At 30.8% G+C, this 22604-nt stretch overlaps 2 protein-coding genes across 6 annotated transcripts; both read left to right on the top strand.

The window, feature by feature from the left end:
- The first annotated feature begins 8271 nt into the window (after positions 1–8271).
- Positions 8272–10849, top strand: LOC113858293. 5 transcript variants are annotated; one of them, XM_027490858.1, is made up of 5 exons: positions 8272–8408; positions 8486–8762; positions 9116–9327; positions 9898–10159; positions 10281–10703. In XM_027490858.1, exons 2-5 carry the CDS (start codon positions 8511–8513, stop codon positions 10614–10616), a joined length of 1062 nt encoding a protein of 353 aa, XP_027346659.1. In that variant the 5' UTR covers positions 8272–8408; positions 8486–8510; the 3' UTR covers positions 10617–10703. The 5 variants fall into 5 exon arrangements, with proteins under 5 accessions (XP_027346659.1, XP_027346658.1, XP_027346660.1 ...); XM_027490859.1 differs by having other exon boundaries at positions 8274–8408; positions 8510–8762; positions 10281–10827; XM_027490860.1 differs by having other exon boundaries at positions 8276–8408; positions 8568–8762.
- A 2160-nt stretch (positions 10850–13009) lies between these two features.
- Positions 13010–22565, top strand: LOC113857830. Its single transcript, XM_027490062.1, has 17 exons — positions 13010–13113; positions 13834–14208; positions 14723–14963; positions 15652–15929; positions 16234–16392; positions 16532–16665; positions 16746–17280; positions 17364–17458; positions 17804–17866; positions 17961–18049; positions 18166–18231; positions 18449–19078; positions 19178–19249; positions 19348–19418; positions 19609–19666; positions 20787–21051; positions 21264–22565. Exons 2-17 carry the CDS (start codon positions 13934–13936, stop codon positions 21968–21970), a joined length of 3738 nt encoding a protein of 1245 aa, XP_027345863.1. The 5' UTR covers positions 13010–13113; positions 13834–13933; the 3' UTR covers positions 21971–22565.
- Positions 22566–22604: the final 39 nt, after the last annotated feature.

The following is a 22604-nucleotide window of genomic DNA, read 5'->3' as shown; positions in this document are numbered from 1 at the left end:
AAATATCACATTAGACACAATAAATATTGTGATTTTTTTCGTTAATAAGTTATAGTTTATTTAATATGACTTGTTAACAATTGAACATACTATAACAGAGCAAACTGCTGTTTATATATATACATAAAGAACAAACTATATAAAAGTATATATAGGATTGCATTTGCAACTACAAATGAGTAAGGCTATACATCTCTGTAGAGAGGGTGCTAATATCAGAGACATAGGTCAGACTACATATTTTGTATAGCATCCAACTGTGTAGAGAACAAACTATATAAAAGTATAGTGCTAATATGACTTGTTAACAATTGAACATACTATAACAGAGCAAACTGCTGTTTATATATATATAAAGAACAAACTATATAAAAGTATATATAGGATTGCATTTGCAACTACAAATGAGTAAGGCTATACATCTCTGTAGAGAGGGTGCTAATATCAGAGACATAGGTCAGACTACATATTTTGTATAGCATCCAACTGTGTAGAGAAAAACAAAAATCAAACAAGGATGGCTTTGATAACACATTTGTCAAACTATATATAAGTTATAGGGGGAAAAAAAAACGATGCCAAATTTTGGAAAAAATAGGCTGAAACAAAATTCATATGTAAAAATGATGGACTAAAGTATGGTCAATCTAGGGAAAGAAGGTTGAAACAAAACAAGTTGAACCAAAATTATGAGAGAATTTAAGTATGAAGAAATTAAGTCATTAATATGTCTAGATTATTGAAGAAATTAGGATCGATTTATTTTGTATCAAAAAGAACCAAAAGTTCTTTAAACATTTTAATTATATATACTTCTTAAAGTTATTAATTTTATTTTAAATTTTATTATTCAAAATCACATTATTAAATTTGAATAATTGAATAAAGATGTATATTTTAAAATTTTAATTTAAATACACTGATAATATATATTATCATTCAATTATAAATCATAATGTCAGCAAAAATTATCAATTTTTATAATAATTAATATATAACACAGCATAACTTAAGTAGTTGACTTGTTAAACTTTTCACCTCAAAATTAATGTATTCACCCCTAATTACTATACATAACATACCATATCGAAGTTTACAATTAATTCTTCTAAATGTTTTCATAATCTATCTTTATAGGCTCGGTTATTTGTTTCATATAAAAAAAATTCGTTTGCAATGGCACTCTAATATAATAAAAAGAATAGTCATAAAAGGATTAATTAATATCTTTATGGTTAATTTTATCTGTAGATTATGAATCTCTATGCACCATATATATATATATATATATATATATATATAGCTCTCAGTTGAATGTAACTCAGTCCACACGCATAATTATCCCTAAACGTTTTCTTCTCTCGTTGTGCTTCAAGGGTCACCAAGCTCATGATTAACATTCATATGCATGAATCTTATGGTCCTTGTTATAAGCCGAAAAAATTGAATTCCAAATATTTGAATTACGCACATATATTTCTAGAAATGCAAGACGAAGCTTCCTCAAAGAAAGAACCGTTTCATTCTCATTAAACTCTCCTATGATCGTTAATGTGTAAGTGTGTAAGCTATTCTTAATTTTGTTTATTCAAATAGTATCCGCAATTAAAGGATAGATCTGGGTGGAGCTGATGGAGGGAAGAGAAGGGTCCAATTAATTATTGTGTTGCCTCGACTATAAAAAGGTTGAAAGATTAATAAGGGGTCAAATATATAATGTTAATAAATGTTAATGATAATTGAAAATTATTATATTTGTGTTATAGTTTCTTCACGTGCATAATGATTATGAAAGAGTTTTCAACATAGTCTACTAAGTCCAGAACAATGTCATTGCACAAATTAGTAAAATTAAAACTATATATCTTGATGGAAGTTAACAACAAAAAAGAAAACACTATCTTTGTTAAACTAATTAAAGTTTGGCAAATGCAAATCGGACAGTACTTCCAAGGCATTCATTAAAGAATAAAAAATAAACGTGTACTATATAAATGTTATTAATATATTGTTGTTATAAAATTTAATATGAATTTTAATTAAAATTTTTATTTATTAGTTTCTTAACTAATATCTTTAAGATATTAATTAGCCAAATCCATAATGTTAATTTAAGTCGTATCAATAATTAAAATTTAAGATTAACTCTTCTAAATTGAAAAAATGTAAAATATGAAGATAAATGTTTTAATTTATAAAGAAGAAAAAGGAGAAGGAAAGGCTCTTGAATTAAAACAACTTATAAAACTAATGACATGATATTGTGTTAATGATCGACCCTACCCACATCTTAAACTCTTTTTTAAAAAAAAAGGGCCATTTGCAGGATAAATTCTTAACTAAAGTTTTCGTACAATAAGCATCCAAATGAACACCAACCAGTTTTGTTATAAAAAACATATATACATGTTTCTAATGTTAATTAAAATACTTACAGTGAGAAGTTTCTATCTAAAATTTTCTCCATTTTCAACTTAGGATTATAATTAATGGCAAAAGTTCAAATGTTGGAAGGTAGTGAAAGTTGACATCATATAACCTTACATCACGGTGGTAGGTCAAGGACTTAAATTAAATGGTGGCAAACTTATGACACATTCCAAAATTTTATTAAGATCACAAAGTTGAACTTAATTGTTCACTTAATGGAAGCATTTTCTACGTTACTGACCTTGACTCAACTCTCATTATCATCATCTCAATATATATGGCAGTTTTGAGCCGTTGGGATAGTGAATGGGAGAGTACCAACCAGAGAAGGAATATTTTCAATGGGTAGACCCAAAGCTTTAGAAATTAAAGGGCTTAATTGGGTATTAGTGTCTAGACCTATGTTGGCACTCCATTGAATATGAATTCCACAACACTTTGGTCTATTTCCAAATTACAAATATTAATGACTTCAAAATCTTCATCATTATTATGAACCTTTCAAGTAACTACCAGCTTGGAAAACTACAAAAAGAAAATGAGAAGTGATTTATACTTGAGTTAGTGTGAAATGGTAAGTGTCTTGAACTGCGTCAACAACCCAATCTCTTGTGTTTGCGCGTAAATCTTCCAAGTCATCCATCCAAGAAAAAGTCTTCCTACAAATTTATGACTTGGAATAAGATTAATAAAGTTTTATCTTACAAGAATTTATAGCATAAGTTTTATCATATTTTATTGGAATAAGATTAATAAAATTCACTTGATTAAGCTATATTAAGAATCTTATTCAAATAATTAGAAAAGCGCTTATGAAAATTATAAATTATTTCTTTTAAACACACACTTAAGCAAAATTTATCATCTTATATCTAGAAATTAAATAACTTGAATTTATTTTAAAAAATGACATGTGGACAGCACGTGCCCTAGAATTTTTGTATGATCGTAGTACTTCCACTTTTATAATGGTCAAAGGAAAAATGGGGTAGTTTGTCAAATGGTATGTGACCAAACCCTCCCATATCTTGACTAATAATAGACTTGGATCAAAATTTGTATATTAAGTTAAATCCATTTTGATTGTTATCTGTTGAAATTAAATTTAAAATATCTTTTTTTTCACTTTTTTTTTCATCAGCAGATTTTTTTTCCCACTAAAATTAAGGAGTGAAAACATGGAATGTTTTAACCAAATCCTTTTTCCATTTTTTGTTAGAAAACTTGGGCTTCTTAAAACGTTTTTGTGGTGTCTAGAGAATGGCCAGAGAAATAAGTCTATTTAGAGGTCTTTTATTGACTCGTATTTCTTAGACCTAAAAAACAAAGACTTTTATTTAGAGGTCTAAATTTGATTAGTCTGAATTTAATATAAGTAATGAGCTTATGTGAATTTGGTTAAAACAAGTCTTGAGTAAATTGAGCTTTTAAAATAGAATCTCAAACTTAATCCTATGTAGATAGCAACTTTATGATGACCGACTTGCATAATAGTAGTACTAATAGTATGTAATATAATAGGTAGTGAGCTTAAGTGATTAATCCACATCAAACCTAGTTTTTATACAAATTTTCTTGAATCAAGTAAAAGGAGTTTAAATTTAAATTTTGGATCTTGAATTTAATGATCAAATACTTACATTTTGACAAGTATATTCAAGTCAACCTATTTTACTTACAATAAAAAAAAATGTGAATTTTTTCTACACATCCTTGCAAAAGTAAAAAAAATAAAATAATAAATTAGTTGTTGTAAATAATAGTTTCATAAACTTTTTCTGAATAACAGTGTGTATATTCAGACTAAGATGAGAGTCAATCTATTTGCAGACTAATTCACATTTTATAAACTTTTTTTCAAAATAATAATGCTTGATTTTTTGTTTAAGGAAAGCTAAATTTTGTTGCCTTAGATTGGGCCAAGTGCATTGGGTTCACATTTTTCCCGAGCCCACTTAAAATGGAAGGCCCACTGAGAAGCTTATTTAAATACATCTTTGTATGAAGTCATATAATGATAACATGATTAAATCTTCTCCTACCACTAATAGTAAACAAATTAGTGGTTGTAACCAATGGTTTTGCACTGTAACTATCAAGTTAATTACTACTCAATCTTTTAATAACCTTTGAACAACCATTACTTTACAATTTCTGAGCTAACAATCATTAAATGACCATTACCTAACAATATTTTGAACTCTGAGTAGAGTCTATAGGGAATTTTTAAAAATGAATGTTTTGTGATAGTAAAAAATACATTTGAACTCTCATACATACAAGATTTCATTTTATGTGGTATGCTAAGTGAAATTGTGTCTTTTTATGAGAAGTGTGACACTTATTTTTTGAATGGTGTAATTTTATTTGGAGTCTATCTGGTAGATATAATTGTAATTGTCAAATTATGGGCCTTTTGTTTTATAGCTCTGATGCAGTCAGTTTACTGTTTCACAAGATTTGGGTTAAGCTGGACTAGAATAAGATTGACCCATGTTTTACTCTACGGTGAGAGATAAAAGAAAAAAAATTGTTAGTAACATATTTTTAAATATATATTATAATATTTAAAAAAACTAAATTCATAAAGAAAGTGATTTATTTTATTTTTTTAAATAAACATATCATATAAAGTGTGTTAAAGAATATATAAAAAAATGTATTATTTTTTAAATGAAAAAACTAGAAAAATAGAAGAAAAGAAAAGAAATCAAGAAAAAATAAATAAATAAGTTGACAATGAAAAAGAGTATATTAAAAAAAAGAATTTTTTTTTGTAAACTTAGTGATTTAATTAAAATGAATAATTAAAATTAATTAATATGACACATTATGTTAATTTATAATAAAACGAAAGGACTTACTTCATCACAGATTTACAATCTTCAAGTATTTTGTTATCTCACTTAATTACAAAAGTTAAATAATACTTAAGAAATGCTTTCTGTAAATAAATAAATAAATTTGAGACCAAAGAAAAGAAAAATCACATCTAATGCATGAGAACTCTTCCATATTTTTATTGCAAAAGAACAAACAATGAAGTTGCCATGCAAACACTTATTTGGTGATGAACATTCAACTTAGAAAATCATGACATTAATTTTTTTTTTTAATTATAATCTTATGATATTTCCATTTCCTTGTATCAAAAGTGGCTTACTATAGTCTTTAATGTTTTTTAACTAGAAAATATGTATTGCACATTTAAAGTGGGATATTTTTTAATTTTATTTTTTTTGTGTTAAGTATTTTTAAGATATATGTAAATTAAAAATATTAAAAAATAAATATAATTATATGTAATATTACATACAATATTAAATTTAAATAACATTTTTTTAATTTATTTAAAATATTACCGAGATATATCAGCTGTCACTCTATACTTGTCCATGTGTTATACTATTAATCCTTATAATAATCGAACATACATTATACTAATAAGTATCTTAATTGATATAAATATTAATTTATGTTATTAATGTAATAAATAATGACATAATATATTTACTGTTATATAAATCTTTAATATCTATATTAATAATTTTTTTAAAGACAAAATTTATATTCATAATTTTTTTTAATATTTAATAGATTATATTTGTTAATAAATAATAATATTTATATTTTTAATAAGAGTTTTGTTAAACTCAATCTGAAGATAAGCAGTTAATAATAGTAAAATTTTATTAAAAAGAGAAGTATTTATTATATTTATAATTTTAATACAATAATTATGTATTTTTTTTATAAAATTTCTCTATTTGTGATGCTTAAACTCAACTTTAAAGTTAACAAAACCTTTTAATAATTTAAATATTATTTTATTAATAATTTAATTTTCATTGGACAAGAGCTATAACAATAAAGATAATTTTAATGAGAAAAAAATTAGATATAATTTTAAAAGCACTTTTGATATTTTTATAAATCAAATATAAATTTCACTTTCATAAAAATAAATAGTAAGTTATCTAGAAAATTTTTAATTTTATTAAAAAATATAAATATATTTAAAAAGTGTAATTAAATTGTATTTATCTCAGTATTTGATAAGTAACGAGGGACACTCTTTGTTGTAATAAAGATAATTAGTGTTGCAAAAAGTGAGTTTTGAGTTTGGCAACATGCTTGGTTGACTGGGTTGGAAGGATATGCAATTTAGCAAACAAGAAGTCAAACACAAAAAAGAAGCAATTAATTTGAACAGAGAAAACAAATATATTCAAGTGCTATTGCTTTGCTTGTGATTTTCTTAGAAAAAGCTTTAAAAGAATATTCATAATTTTTTGGTATAAACCCAAAAATTGTGATGTCAATGTGGGAGCAATGATGGCCACATATATGTTCATGATATTATATATGGCCCTACCAAACCTAGTAATTATTATTTGGACTTTGATATGCCCAGTTGGTTTGAGATATTTTTAAATAATATGATAAAATTATAAGATATTTTAAAATATAAAAAACAGATTTAATATTTTTTAAAATTAAAAAAATGTAATTAAATATTATTAAAAAAAGTTATATCATAAATATCTCTTTAAAAAAAATCATCCAAACAAATTTTCTATTTTCTCAGAACACCTTCTTGGTGATTTTTAATGATAAATCTTTTTGTCTACTAATAAAAAAGATATTAAGAATATTAATTATATAATTTGAAAACACTTATTAATCTCTCAAAATGTTTGTCTTGAGCTAAATTTAAAATTTAACATAATGTGTATGATTCCTAGTACCGCAATTTGAGATTCCAAGTTGACAATGTGATGTACACTTTGATATTTGTAGGCTAAAACTAAAATTTAGTCAATTTCAGGAGCAAGCTTTCTTAAATGCAAGAGAGAAGAAAATTTAAAAATATTTTAAGTAAATGAAATTAATTATTTCATCAAATAATTGATTCATTTGTATAGGATCATGGTATAGGTAGCTGCTACTATATGTGGAAATTTTGTCATACATTCAAAATGCTTAATTCTAGAAACATCTTTCCAAAAATAAATTGATTCTTATTTAAGACAAATTCTTTAAAAGAATAAAATTCAAAAGGAAAGTAATATTACTATTTTTTTTTGTCATAATAATATTAAATTTATTTATTTATTTTGGTAGAGAGAGAAAATTATATCTTGGCTGAAAGATGGACCCAAATTGACTCATGTGGGCTAGTCTACCAACATGAGAACACCAATAAAATGTTAGCAAACAACAGAAGGACAACGAAGATGCTATCTAGTATAACCTTGGAAAAGAATATTCACCCAAGTTATAACAAGCAAGTAATTAAGCACTCTTGAACTTTTTTTTTCACACACTTTTTATTTTATTAAATTTATTAAAAATATATGAATTGTTGGTAATTGACTAATTGAAAATAAAAAAATATGTAAATTAAAAAATATAAAAAGTATTTATTATTAATTTTAGTTAGTTGTATTTACATAATACTTTAATTTGAATTGGTGATTGATAAAGTATTATCTTCTCGTTTTATACCATTTATCACTTTAAAAAAAAGTCAACTCTAACTGTAAAAATTCATTAATGCACACTTTTCAATAAAATTAAATGGATAGAGATTTTTTTTCCATTGGCAAAACTCTGTTTTTAATATGTACAGACAGACCCTTATTAACACGTTTACTTATAACTAGTTTTGCTGATTGTAATACATTTAATATAAAAATTATAATTAAAATTTATTTAAATGTGCATTAAAAGTATAGTTAATAGTTTAACTTAAAAACAAATGAATTTTAATAAATCACTTAAGAAAGTCAAAACAGACAAAACTGCATCTTTAATCAGTCAAATGAGCCATTTCCCCGTTGAAGCATAAAGGCTACCTAAGCTAAGATGCATAAGTCAAAAGCAGAGGAAAACTAAAGCAAAAATCTAAAAACAAACAACTGATTAAAATTCCTCAGCTTCTGACAGACAACATCTGCAGATTAAGTTTGTGACAGGTAAGCATCTCACTTTTTTTACCGTTTTCTTGTTCCTTGCACAACCATGTGATCATTGCACAAAAAATGTATCATAGATCTACCCTTTATTCCTTCTTCAGGATGGTTTCAAGAGCAGCAATACTATTACTCATGGGTCTTCTGGGAATGTTTTACCAGGCCACTCAACTTCCTCCACCAAATCGTACTAATGATTCAACACATGATGTTCCAGTTTCACCAAGAATCAAACTCAGTGATGGAAGGTACCTTGCTTATAGAGAAAGGGGTGTTCCCAAGGACAAAGCAAAACACAGTATCATCATTGTGCACGGCTTTGGAAGCTCCAAAGATATGAACTTTTTGGCATCCCAAGTGTGTAAAAACTTCTATCTCTCTTTATTGAACTTCCTTGTGTTGATCCGAAACTAGTGCATATATTGTGCTGGATTAGTGGATTTCAGATCTAATTGGCCCAAGAAGTTAATATAAGGGAAATTTTGTAAGGGAATCGTGTGGTAAAAATAAATTATTTTTTGGTGCTGATTAGGTTCTTAGATACAAAGTAGAGGTGTTTGTTAATCTTTTTGTTGAGCCTGAATTTTTTTATTTGCTGTGAATTGTTATGGATTTTAAGTTTTGAAGCATTTTTTTAATGCATGGCACTTGTATACCTATTCAATTTCAAACATTCCTAGTAAGATAAAATTGACACACTGAATCAACAGGAACTCATAGATGAACTGGGTGTATATATTCTGCAATATGATCGGGCTGGGTATGGAGAGAGTGATCCAAACCCCAAACGCTCACTGAAAAGTGAAGCACTTGACATTGAAGAGCTTGCTGATCAGTTACAGATAGGGACAAAATTTTTTGTGATTGGAGTCTCAATGGGATCACACGCTACCTGGAGCTGTCTGCACTACATCCCAAACAGGTAAATTGCAAGCCTCAAAATATGGTTTTTTTTTTCCCTTCTAAAAGCCTGTATCTTATAGTTGATAAGCTAACTAAAAACTTATAATTATAACTAGTTGATTGAATTAGACTTGTTTGGTGAAACTAACTGTATAGCTAATTGAAATGCGTTAAATGGCTTAAAAAAAGTATTAAAATTATTTTTTTTATGAGTGTAAGTTGTTTAAAAAACTGATGATAAAAATAAAATAAAATAATTATTGAAAGCTAGCTTGCTATCAGCTAGCAGATACTTGAAATAACTTTTCATAAATTAATTTTCAAAAGCTATAAACTTCTTTTATTTTTTGTTTATCAAACAGTTCTACTGTTTTATTGAACAAAAAATAAGCTATAAACTTGTTTTAATAAACACAACCTTAAAGACTTGTTTGGTTTCAGAAAATCTTCTATTTTAAAAAATAAAGTGATATTTTTGTAATTATTTCTAAAAATAAAAAACAAAAACAGAAAATAAATTCTGACTGAAAATTTCCCCTTTTTGTGTTGAAAATGTCTTAATATTACCACAAGGTCAACATTTGTGCAGGCTAGCAGGTGTGGCTATGATAGCCCCAGTGATAAACTATAAGTGGCCTTCCCTTCCTGAGAGCCTAATAAAGGAGGACTATAGGAGGAAACTTATCCAATGGGCTATGTGGCTTGCAAACTATTCTCCTAGACTATTGCACTGGTGGGTGACACAAAAGTGGCTCCCTTCAAATTCTGTCATAGAAAAAAACCCAGCATTCTTCAACAAAAGAGATATAGATATTTTAAAGACAATCCCTGGGTTTCCAATGCTTACCAAGGTAAATTAAATTACGTGTTTCTTATACTAGTTTTATCATGTGAATATAAATCTCAAATATGAAATACCTTTATTCTATAAAAGTGATTGTGATGATGGTGTATATATGTTCCTTCTTACAGGACAAATTAAGGGAACAAGTTGTTTTTGACACTCTAAGGGGTGACTGGATGGTGGCCTTTGGCAATTGGGAATTTGATCCAATGAAGCTATGTAATCCATTCCCTCAGAATAGAAGTTCAGCTCACATTTGGCAAGGCTATGAAGATAAGGTAGTGCCCTCTCAAATCCAAAGATTTGTTTCAGGGAAGCTTCCTTGGGTACATTACCATGAAGTTCCAGATGGTGGGCATTTGATTGTGCACTATAGTGGCCTATGTGAGGCCATTTTGAGGGCACTTTTACTTGGAGAAGAAAATATGTCATATAGACCTAGACCAGCAGTGTTTGTATCTTGATTTGGCATGTTTTCTTAATACAATATGTTTATTGTTGCTTTATTTTTTAGGAGAATGGCAAATTTGTAAATCAATTCGTTGGTTTTAGGAGGAAAATGTCATATATGTAAATTACTTTTTTCAACATTATCTTCATTATTAGGTGAAATCTAATGCTGACCTACATTAAGAGTTTATCATTTTATTTAGTTGAATCAACATGATATTTCACTCAATAATAAAAGAGTGTTGCTAGGATACATTTGTTTGTTAAAAGCATAATACACAGCAATATGTCACTTATTATGGGCACATCATACATCGACTTTTACTTGAACAATTAAGTATACAGGATTTCTACTAATTACACTATGGAACCTGATAATTGAATCTAAAGGGAGAAAAATGAGACTACCCAACACAGATTATTGTGACTGTATGATTGTTTTCCTCCACACATGCTTGGTTGGGATCATGTTTCTTGACTTGCTTCTCACCAATTCACATTTTATAGAATGGTTATTTGTTAATGTAGTCCACTGCAATTGTGGCACAAAGCTGGAGCCACAGTTGTTCATTTGTTTTAAACTTGAAATGTAAATTTCCACCTTATTTCGGTAAAAACCAAAGCAGGAGACTCTCGTTGAAGTTTATAAATGTGTTGCGGGAATAGGGAATGATCAAGCGAAAGGAAGAAATTTGAACCATAATTAAGCACTTGGAATGATTCAAGTATGCTTTTTCTGCAGTTCGTAAGTTCCCTGTTTATTTTAGATTTTAGTAAAAGTGCATTTTCACATTTTTATTAGTATCATCGTCGCAGAAACAGTAACCTTGTCCGGTAATAGTGACATCATTGTTACCTAGGACAACAAAACAAGTTTACAGATGCGGGCCAGTTTGAGTTTCAGACATTGTCAGGCCAGCTAACAAGGCCCATTTTGTTGAGCTCCGCAAGCATAATGTGAATGTAAATAACAATTCCAAAGGTGGACCAAAAAATTTAAAAATAAAAATAGTAAAGGATATAAATAGTGATAATTTCATTGAAAAAATAATGAGTTAAATAGTAAAGCATATTAGAAAGTGATTTTTTTTTTCTATTTACTATAGACTAAACACTAATATTACATACATATTTGGTCGTAGAAGCTTACGTTTTTCACTTATTACAAATTATGAGAGATTTAAATATTTTTAATTTTGGCGCAAATTGTAGCTTGTAGTATAAGAAAAAAAAAAGAGATTAAGAGTGAGAAAAAAAAGATTACATATTTTTATTTAAATAAAAAAATAATTTTTTAATTTACTCCTATTTATCTTGATATCTTTTTATTATTTGTGTAGTTTTAGTTCAAAATTAGAAGTATTTTCTTGCTTAAAAAAAAAACAAAATTCTTGTCTTATAATTTTTAATACAATTTTTAATAAACATTTAATATTTATTAATTCTTTAACTAATATACTCAAGTTGCTTGTTAACAAGATTTTTTAATTAATCCAATTTAACTTAATCCATAAGTACATTATCCTAAAGTTTAAGAGCTCGCAAAATTAACATTTTGGCACCCCAAATTATTGCACTAAAAGCAAGTCAGTGTTGAATATGTAGTTGGCACTTGCCAACAAAATTTACGTACAACTTCTATCTTCAAAAACTTGACGAGAATTATAATTTATAACACTCCATCGCACTTATTTAAGACCAACTAATTGACCTTCACGTAAACAATGTCTACCAACTAATTAAATTTATTAATGCACATTAGTGCTTATGTATCTTCAAAATTAAAATCGCTTGTAAACAATTTAAGAAACATTAATTTTATAAATGTTAAAACTATATCACGCACAAATAAAATAAAATCAGGACTAAACTAACAGTATTTTTCACCGTTAGTCATAAGATGTGTTTAATAAATTAACTGTTAAACTATTTGATAAATATAGAATAATATATAAAATTTCATTAACTTTTAGTTTAAAATTTAGTAATTATATAATTTTAAATCATTATAGTTTTTAACTTTTATTCTAATTTAAATATTTTTATATCATAAAAATAAGACTTAATACTTTTTTATATTTTAATAAAATTTAATGATGAAATTATTTTTAGTAAGTTAACGTGAAAGAGGTAAAAATATTATTAAAAATAAAGAAATGAAAAATTACTTTTAACTAATTGTTAAAAATTAATGTTTTAAAAAAAATAATTGGAACAAAATTTAATTTTTTCTAGATAAAATATTTTTATTAAATAAAATTTTAATTTAAAAACAAACTTTTAACTGAAATGTTTTAATAGAGTGGTCATGTCATAATATACGAATAGCGTAGAGGCGGCGTATAAATACATGTATGTATATACAGGCTCCCGCGTTATTTTGGTTCTTACTTCTTATCTGTATGATAATTAATAATAATATATGTTTACTATTTTGGGACTTCGAACCCTTAACTCTGCGACTTTGATCTGTCCTTGACTTAATCTTCAATTCCAATTCGGCAATTTCAGGTACCCTTCGTCTCTTGCTTAATCCTTTTCATCAATTCATCGTTCGATTCTCTCTATTCGTCTCAAATCCCCAATTACCCCTCACCTTACCTAGGGTTTTTCGTACCAATTCAATTTTCATTCTCTTTCTCCTATCCCCGATTCCGATCCCTCGAATCTGCATTGCGGTTGCCTGTACCACCTTCTGGTTTTCTTTGATCGTTGTTTTTTCGGTTTTAGTGGAAAATTTCAGCCCAATTTCGTTTTCGGTTTTTTTAGAATAGAGGAAATTTCGATTTCGTTTCTACTTGTCTTTTCTGAGATATACGATGGTTTGCATTTAGTTTTATTTGTTGGGTCGAATTTGGTATTTGATATTTCGTGGAATTAGTAATGTACATTGCGGAGTGTCACTGTCAACCTTGGGAGCAGGTTAGACAATATAAGATTCTAAGTTTGAGCAAGTTTTGTGTTGATTCTAGAAGCTGAGAAGCACGGGCTTGCTCAACATAACTAGAAACTACTACTAGTGCATTTATCTATTGAGCATCGTTCAGTACAGTAGTTTGCTTAAGTAGTTAGTTTCAACTTTCCCCTGTATGATTTATGATGATGATCCTGTGGTTTACTGACTATAAAGAGCTTCAGATGGACTAGTTATAGTTTTCTTTGTAGTATTATGTGCTTTATCGAGCTTTTACTGCTGTCGTTAATCTAATACTTCTGTTCTACTTTATTAAGTTGCGAGGAGGAATTCAGAGATTCAATTTGGTCTTGGGGTACAAAAGAAAGCGCATTTCTTTTGACCTGAGTTCTAAGGCTTGGGAAGGTCAACGGCTTAATGTTGAGTTCTGGGAATAACATAAACAGCAGCAACAGCAGTGGGACAACTTCTTCGGATATGCCACCTTTGCCCCAGTGTTTGCCACTAGATTCGATTACAGTAGGCAATCAAAAGTATACAGGAGAGCTAAGGAGGGTTCTAGGTGTTTCTGCAGGAAACACATCTGAAGATCATTCTTTTGGAGTTCCACATCCTAAACCCATGGCTCCAGGAGCCTCCGGGGAACTAAAGCACATTAAAGAAAGTGTACAAGATGGCTCCAGAAAGGCAAGGTATATAGTATGAAATGAATGGTCAACTGAAAAATCCTATCTGTAAAGCTGAATTATAAACAAAATTTAGTATTGCTTGGTCATATGTCAAATGAATGGTCTCATTCTATTACTGTTGGTATAATATTTTGTGTGAGGGATAATTGGTGAGTGGTGACAATATCAGCAGGGCACAGGCAAAATTATGGGACAGCTGTGTGAAATTAAACTAGTTTCAATGATGTTTGAATCTTTTAATAAGAAGTTGTAATAATGAACTATAGTTTCTTGTTACCACTGCCCCTCTTTTCTTTCAGTCCTGTTCTGTTATAAATTTTTTTACTGTTTGCGGGGATGCTTGGACTTTTTTTATTCTATACAACTACAACCTTAAGATCTGTAATATACTTCTCAGTTGTGATTATGTTTTGTCCACTGTAGAAGTGTTAAATTTCAAATGTAAATTGTTCACCTATTGTATTATGACACAGTATATTCATATTGATGTCCTAATAGAAGTGTAAATGTTGATCAGGGATAGATCAAAAATGTTTCGGGAATCTATATCTAAATTGGATAGGTTCAGGGAGGTATTGAACACAAAGAAGCGACAAAGGAATGATTTATCAGGTGAGAGGGGAGGTGGAGTAAACCTAACAAAGATGGGTAGCCAGATGCACAAAACCCCTAATGATAATCTATCTCAGAGATCAGAAGCCAAGGCCTCAAATTCAATGCTGAACAAGCGAATTCGCACATCAGTGGCAGATGGGCGGGTGCGTATGTGTTGCAATATTGTTACTTCTGTGCTTTTATTCTTTATCTGTAAAATGCAAGATGCTATTATGAAAATGGTTTTTCTAATGTGTGCTCAATGACATATGTTAAGAAATCAACAAATAGTAAATTTTTATTGAAAATTGTAGTATTTAATGTTATTAATGTATTGAATTTTGTAATATTATGTGATTTTCAATAAAAATTTACTATATGTACATAGGTTCTTATTTTGTGTCCTCAGATAGATGTTAGACAATCTGTTATTAAAATACTTTATTGCAAATTTGTCATATATATATATATATATATATTGTTGAATCCGCTCTAACATTATGGAATTCTAATATTTGTGAGGGCCTAACAGGAATGCATTGCACTGATTCACTCATGAATTTTCAATTTCCTTTTTAATCCCAAAAGAAAGGTTTCAAGTTTCTTTAAGTATAGTTTAAACATTTTAGGATGGAACTATTTGAGTCATCTGTCATCTCAATTTCCAAGCAAGGCATTAATAAATGACAATAATAATGTCATATTTTAAAATTGGATATAACTTTTATGCTCTATTTTCCTCTACAACCTCAAAACATAAGGTTTTAGATTTTTTAATTTCCGATAATAATCTGTTTATGTCCACTCTCATTCTTTTTTTTCATGACTTTGCTCACTCTGCAATGCTCTCAGGAGGAAAGTAGGTCTGCTGCTATCGGTAGGCCACAGATGGTCACTGAGAAGGATGGAAATTTGATTCAGACACTTGGTGGAACCTCTGTTCGAAATGAAGAGAAAACTCGCAGATTACTTGCTGGAGGTGAAGGGTTAGATCAAAAAATAAAGAAGAAGAGGTCTGTTGGAACTGTAGGAAACAGAGTTATAACTGGTGAAAGGGATGTAAAACGAGCTACTCTTCCAAAGGCAAATGCTGATTTGAAGATGCGATTTTATGATTCTCAGGGTTTCAGGTAGTTATTTAATTTTTATTGTGCTCTTTCTTTTATATTGCAAGATATATTTTCAAATGTAATATTGGGGATTGCTGCTTTAGTTAGCATTAGATAGCTGCATTATATTATTTGATCTTTTTCCCCTGCTCATCTGCTCCTTCAGTAATTCTCCTCTTTCGACATTTATGTTGTTTACTTGAGTAACTCTTCAAATCTTAGGTAGGTAGTCTCATCATTGTCGAATGGTTTGATGCGATTTTATATTGTTGGAGAACATGAAAGTAAAATTATTTTTTATATCAATAAGCTTTTTGTGGTGCAGATTGAAGTCACTTCCTGGATCTAGTGGAATCAACAAGTCTGAGGGTTCTTCAGAGCCTGCTAATACAGGTGTGCGTACCATGCTTGCAAGTGAGCAAGGGGTTTCACTTCACCGGGACCACATAGCTGAGCAGCGAGTTGTAGTGAAAGGAAACAATAGGTTTGAACATTTATTCCCATGGTCTATCAGATTCTGGACTGAGATTTAGCACAAAAAAGTTTTAGACTGATCCTTCTTTATGTTTACATGTATTGATAGCTATTTACAAATTTATTAATTTTTGTGTTTCTATCACTAGGGCAAACATTCAAGAGGACCCAGCAAGTAGCCCTAGCACTCTAATAAAAAACAAGGTATCTCGGGCACCAAGAACGGGTTCCGTTAGTGCACTAGAATCATCTAACGTTCAACCTTCGTGTGGAACTTTTTCAGGTTGGTGAATGCCTTCTAATTCTAATGTCAAGTCTCAGTGGTTGGTATGGCAAATAATTAAGAGCTTTCTACATTTGTAGGTTCTTCTATACATCCAATGACCCAATGGGTTGGTCAGCGGCCACCTAAAAATTCACGCTCACGAAGAGTGAAAGTAGTTTCTCCAGCCGCACGCAATCTTGAAGTTCAGGTCTCATCTGAAGGCTGTCTAACTTCTGATTTCAGTGTTAAAGCTTCTTCTGCTGGCAACAATGGATTTCAACTGGCAAGCAGTGTAGACAATGGTACTCCAAAGTATAAAAGACCTCCTGATGATGTTTCATCTCCCTTTGGATTATCTGAAAGTGAAGAATCTGGAGCTGGGGAAAACAAAATAAAAGAGAAAGGAGTGAATGGCAGTGACTTTGCTTTGACTGCAGATAAGGCTGGAGCTTCTATAATGAGGAAGAATAAACTATCAACTGATGAATCTGGAGAGTATGTGCAGAGACAAGGAAGAACTGGAAGGAATTTATCCTTAATGAGGTCAGGCCTTCCTTCAGGGAGGGATAAGTCAGAGAATCTACCAATGATGAAGCCAGTACAGGAGATGAGGCCTAATGACAAGAGTAAAGCGTATGTTGATTTTCTTTTATCTAGTCCATCCTTTCTCCTTCCATTTGCCAAAACTGTCATGATGCCCTTTTTGTTTAATGCAGCAAATATGGGCGCCCTCCTTCAAAAAAGCAGAAAGAGCGCAAAGTTTTGACTCGCGTAGGGAAGCAACTGAACATTGGTTCTTCTGATTTTGGAGGTAGTGTTGATTTTTTGAAGCTAAAATTTATTTATTTGGGAGTTTAGTTTTATGGCAGGGGCAGCTAAATTCCTTCACTTTGCTACATATGCTAGTGATATTAGTGTGTTAGGTTTTCCTCAACTGGAATATTTTCACTAATTTATGCAATAGCACTTTGAATTGTTCAGGCATGTAGAGGCTAGCTTGTCAAATAATTTTCAAAATCTATATAACTTGTTCTATCATTGAATTTATTCTTTATTTCTGCTGTATTTTTTGCTTCAGGTTAGTATATAGTCTGTCATTTTTATCTATATTTGTTTTTTGTTGTGTTTTCACACTCACACTATAATGTGACTGTAGGTGAATCTGATGATGATCGTGAAGAGTTATATAAAGCTGCAAATGCTGCTCGTAATGCCAGCAGTATGCTTCTTGAACCATTTTACCTCCTCCAAAATGTTACACCTTTGTGTATTCATTTTTATATCTCACAAATTTGCTGGCTTATTTTATGTAGAAATTGCTTGTTCGGGTTCATTCTGGAATAAAATGGAGCCTATTTTTGCTTCTATTAGCTTGGAAGATGCATCTTACTTGAAGCAACAGGTAGCAGCTGGGTCTTGAGCATGTCTTATTTTTCTGAAAATGTGTAGTTACCATTTCATTCTCAATATGTTGAATAGCTTCTGACATAGTATTGTTTTTTCTGGTTTCTGAATCAGCTCAATATTGCTGAGGAATTTGATAAAAGTTTATCTCATATGTTTGGCATTGATCGTGATATGTTGGTAAGTGTTTGGCATTATACAGAAAGTGTCCTGTATCTTTCAACTCACTTATCAATAATGAAGAACTTCTGTGTGGATCTCCATCTGTTAAATTTAAGGATCTTCATAATTACACCACATTTTCATATGGAAAAAATATAAAAAAGAAATGGAGCAACTTAAAGATAAGCTGAACCTTTAGAGGAATGTGGTAACTAATGAATTTTTATTTTCTCAGGGTGTTGTTATAAATAACAAAACCACTCAAAGCTCAGATGAAAGAAAGAGAAGTCACTGTGATGAAGAATCTAATAAGATTGATGCTTTAGGTGGAAAGAATGACATGGAAAGACTGGACAAGGTTACTCCACTATTCCAAAGACTTCTTTGTGCTCTAATAGAAGAAGATGAAGGTGAAGAATCATATCACCTGAGTGAAGCAAAGAATATATCTCGACAATGCACTAGTGATGATTCTCATTGCGGTTCATGTAATCAAATCGATTTTGAACCCAAAGATCGGGATAGAATGGATTCTGAAGTTGAATCTAAGGTGGATCTTCAAATTCAGAAGAATTGCACATTGGACAGACTATCTTGTGATAAGAGTACTACATCCAACACATTTAGGTACCCAAACACATCCAGTTCTTTGCAAAGCACTGGAGTTTGGCAGGGAGATGAAGAATTTTGTCTTTCAGATATCACACACACTAGTGAAATATGTTCAAATGATCTTGATCAACTGCAGCATACTGAATTAAGCGTTCCTAGCTTTCCTTCTCCTGATGGCCAGTATCAGCTAATGTCCCTGGATGACAGGCTGCTGCTTGAGTTGCAAAGCATTGGCTTATATCCTGAAATATTGGTAGGCTTTTATTTCATAGTGTGGAATTACAAATGTCATAGTTTCTTGAAGCTTACGAGATTCATGATTATACTCCTTAAACTTGCTTCCTTGGTGCAGCCCGATTTAGCTGAGGAAGATGAAGCTATAAATCAAGACATTGAGAAACTTGAGAAAGCACTGTGTGAACAGGTATATAAGAATTTTCCATCATAGTTTTAACTTTTAAGCACATTTATCTTATTGACCTAAAATTTGGTCCATTCTTATATCACTGTCTCTTGTAATAGAATGGGATGAAGAAGAAGAACTTGGACAAGATTGATGGAGCTATTCAAGAAGGGAGGGATGTGGAAAGGCGGTAATGTTTTAATTACGCTTTGCATGATTTGCTTATGACTCCTCTCTGTAGTCTTCTATTCAATTTATGCTATACATCATGTCCTAGTTTACTTGTTTTCTTGATGGCATTCGTGAGTCATTTGTTTTTTCTTGAGTTTGTGATTAAGATATTATTGATTCTTATTAAGATTAATGTACTTATTGTGCAGGAAGATTGAGCAAGCTGCATTTGACCAACTTATTGAAATGGCTTACAGAAAGAGATTGGTAAGAAACTTTTATTTACCAACATTTATTGTGATTTATTAAGATGTACAAAGTTCCATACATTTTTCTAGTTATAAAATCTTGTTTTTTAATACTTGATTGCACTTGTTTGGACCTTGTACATAGTCTCATGCAGAGCAACATATTTGGTTGCACTGCAGATACTGTTGACTGGCACATTCTAGCCATAGGGTACTAAGGTTGGCTTTGTAAAGTCTATGTGCTTAAACACCAAATTGGTCTTTGTTGGGCTGAATTTCAGTGTAGGGACTGAATTCCTATTGGCTTAGTTGTGTACACTTTTGTTTCTTAGCAACCCATTATTAAGTCAAAAGGAGAAGGATGAAGCATTGAACTGCTATTACCAGATGCATCTTATTTAGAACTTAGGGTAGATTTCTAAAGATTGTAATTATGATGGTGTGTTGGCCGTCAGTGCTTCTTTTTTATTGTGCAATATATTATTAAGTAGTATAATGTGTCAGTTTATTATTGATCAATGGGTTCAATGCTGTGTACTTCGGAATTAACTTGATCACCACTCACCACTATGATAGCTGAAAAAGGCATTAAAGATTATATTGGTTAATCTTAGCCCTGTCCTTTTTCTAGTATTGAACTTTGTGTTTGATTGCATGTTACTTGACCATGCGATTCTCTCGCTTGTTCTGTTGGGAGCTTGGGTTTCTGCCTCTTCAGATAGCATGCCTTCTTTAATTTGTTATGTTGGTTAATTTTTGTGAGTCATACACATGAGTAGTCCACAGGTTTGGGAATAACTTCTGTTGTAATTTGAGTTGTTTTCTTTCCCCTATTTTCAAGTTTAATTTGGAATACATCACATTCCAGCCAGTCCTCCTTTCCGGTTTCATTGCTTCCTTGTTTCCCTATAATTCTTACTAGTTTCTATGATATCGGTTGGACATGATCATTTTCACTGTCTTTTGTGTGACAACTGGCAAGTGCTCACAGATAGATAATTTCTCTTAATTTAGTGTTGCCTTTTCTGGATAATCAATTTAGGTGAATTGTGGGTAATGAAGTTTACAATTCTAAAGTCACGGGCGAAATTTATAGCTTGAGTCATGTCATTAGTTATATCAATGTAATTTTTTTGCAGGCATGCCGTGGAAGCAAAAATTCAAAAGGTGCAGTTCACAAGGTGTCTAAACAAGTTGCTCTTGCCTTTGTCAAACGTACTCTTGGAAGATGTAAAAGATATGAAGAAGCTGGCATTAGCTGCTTTAGTGAACCTACCCTACAAAACATCTTGTTTGCCTCCCCTTCGTGTGAGAATGATGCACAACCTGCAGATTGCATGGTCTCTGGGACAGCCAGTAATACATGTAACAAAGCTTCCCATCAAATTGAAGCCAGAAAATCAGGTATCTCAAAATTATGCCTTTGCTTGCTTTTGTATCAATGTCAGTGAATGTATTGTTACACTTTTAATATATTAGGTCTTAGAAACCTTTAATAAGTTGTTTCCGGGTCTCTTCCTTCATTGACTGTGTTTTTTGCTAACATGCAAGATATGTTTGTGTTGGTTCACTTGATTTTTTAACCCCCTTAATAATTGTTGTGTCTACTGCTACAGGTACAGTTTCTAGTGCTTCTGAAAAATATGATTGCCACAGAGACTATGCAGACAGGGGACTGGTTGATTCTTTTCAAGGTTCAATTCAGTCATCAGAACAAGCATCATCCAAGAATGGGTCTGTGTTTATCAAGGAGAAGAAGAGGGAAATGCTGGTCAATGGTGGTATTGGTGGTTCTTCCTCAAGAGCATCAAACCTTGATGGTTCTGTTCATGGTGGAGTGAAAGGAAAGAGAAGTGAGAGAGATAGGAATCAGAGTCGCGATCAGACCAGACAAAATCCTATTTCCAGAGCTGGACGCCTGTCTTTGGACAGTAGTCAAAATGAGAACAAACCAAAATCTAAGCCCAAGCAAAAGATTACTGCTAGTGGTCATGATAGGTTTATGGATGCAAAGGAATCTGCGTGTTTACCAAATCATGGTTCTAGTCTATCTGTAGTTGATGCAACCAATAGCGGTAGCAAAGATGGAGCTACATTATCTGGTAACCAGGACACTTCTCAAGTAAAGGAATCTACTGACTTTGGCAATTTGCAGTTACATGATTTAAGTTCAATAGAAGAATTTGGTGTATCTGGTGAACTTGGTGGGGCACATGATCTTAGTTCTTGGTTGAACTTTGATGAAGATGGTTTGCAAGACCATGATTCTATTGGCCTTGAAATACCGATGGATGACCTATCAGAGTTAAATATGCTTATGTGAAAGTCTGTAACTTGCAGTCTCTACCACTTACACGTATTATATCTGGAGAATTTGTATGTATTCAGTGAACTACGTGGGCATCAAGATCTAAGATGTTACTTGGGTTTTCTCGGGAGGGAGAAATTTTTGGAGATTGGGAGTAAGAATTTTGACACATTTATAGGGTAAATGGAGAGGTGGAGACTTGTACTCCCAATTTGATCTTTTTGTAGAAAGTTGTATAGCATGGATTTCATGAAAATGCATTTAGATCCCGTTCTTCTCTCATGATACGAGATGTCCTTACTGATTGTACTACGAATTGTGGACCAGATGTTCAGCATCTTGAATCTAACTGATTTTGCACTGTGAAGTCATGGTCTCGTAAATGACTTTCTATGGGAGATTAATCACCTTCATAATCTCAAGATTGAAGTTATGTCATCCATTTAATCAATGGAGCCCGAGGATGGTTTCTTTCCGCAAGCTGTGTTTCTGCTACCATGCAATGTAAAATGTTTTATTGTCCATGTCCAGCGAAACGCACAATGTTGTTGATTGTTTTCTCCTGAATAATGGAGAACGAAATTTTAATGAAGTTTTTCTAACATTGAACTATCATGTATGATTCAATTTAATTCTAAAAAAACATTTT

The sequence above is a fragment of the Abrus precatorius genome, unplaced genomic scaffold, assembly GCF_003935025.1.
Source record: "Abrus precatorius isolate BTA unplaced genomic scaffold, Abrus_2018 Scaffold2, whole genome shotgun sequence".
In the NCBI taxonomy this organism is placed as follows: Eukaryota; Viridiplantae; Streptophyta; class Magnoliopsida; order Fabales; family Fabaceae; genus Abrus; species Abrus precatorius.
Note: the sequence above shows the minus strand (reverse complement) of the source record. Positions and strands in the feature narration are given on the sequence as shown.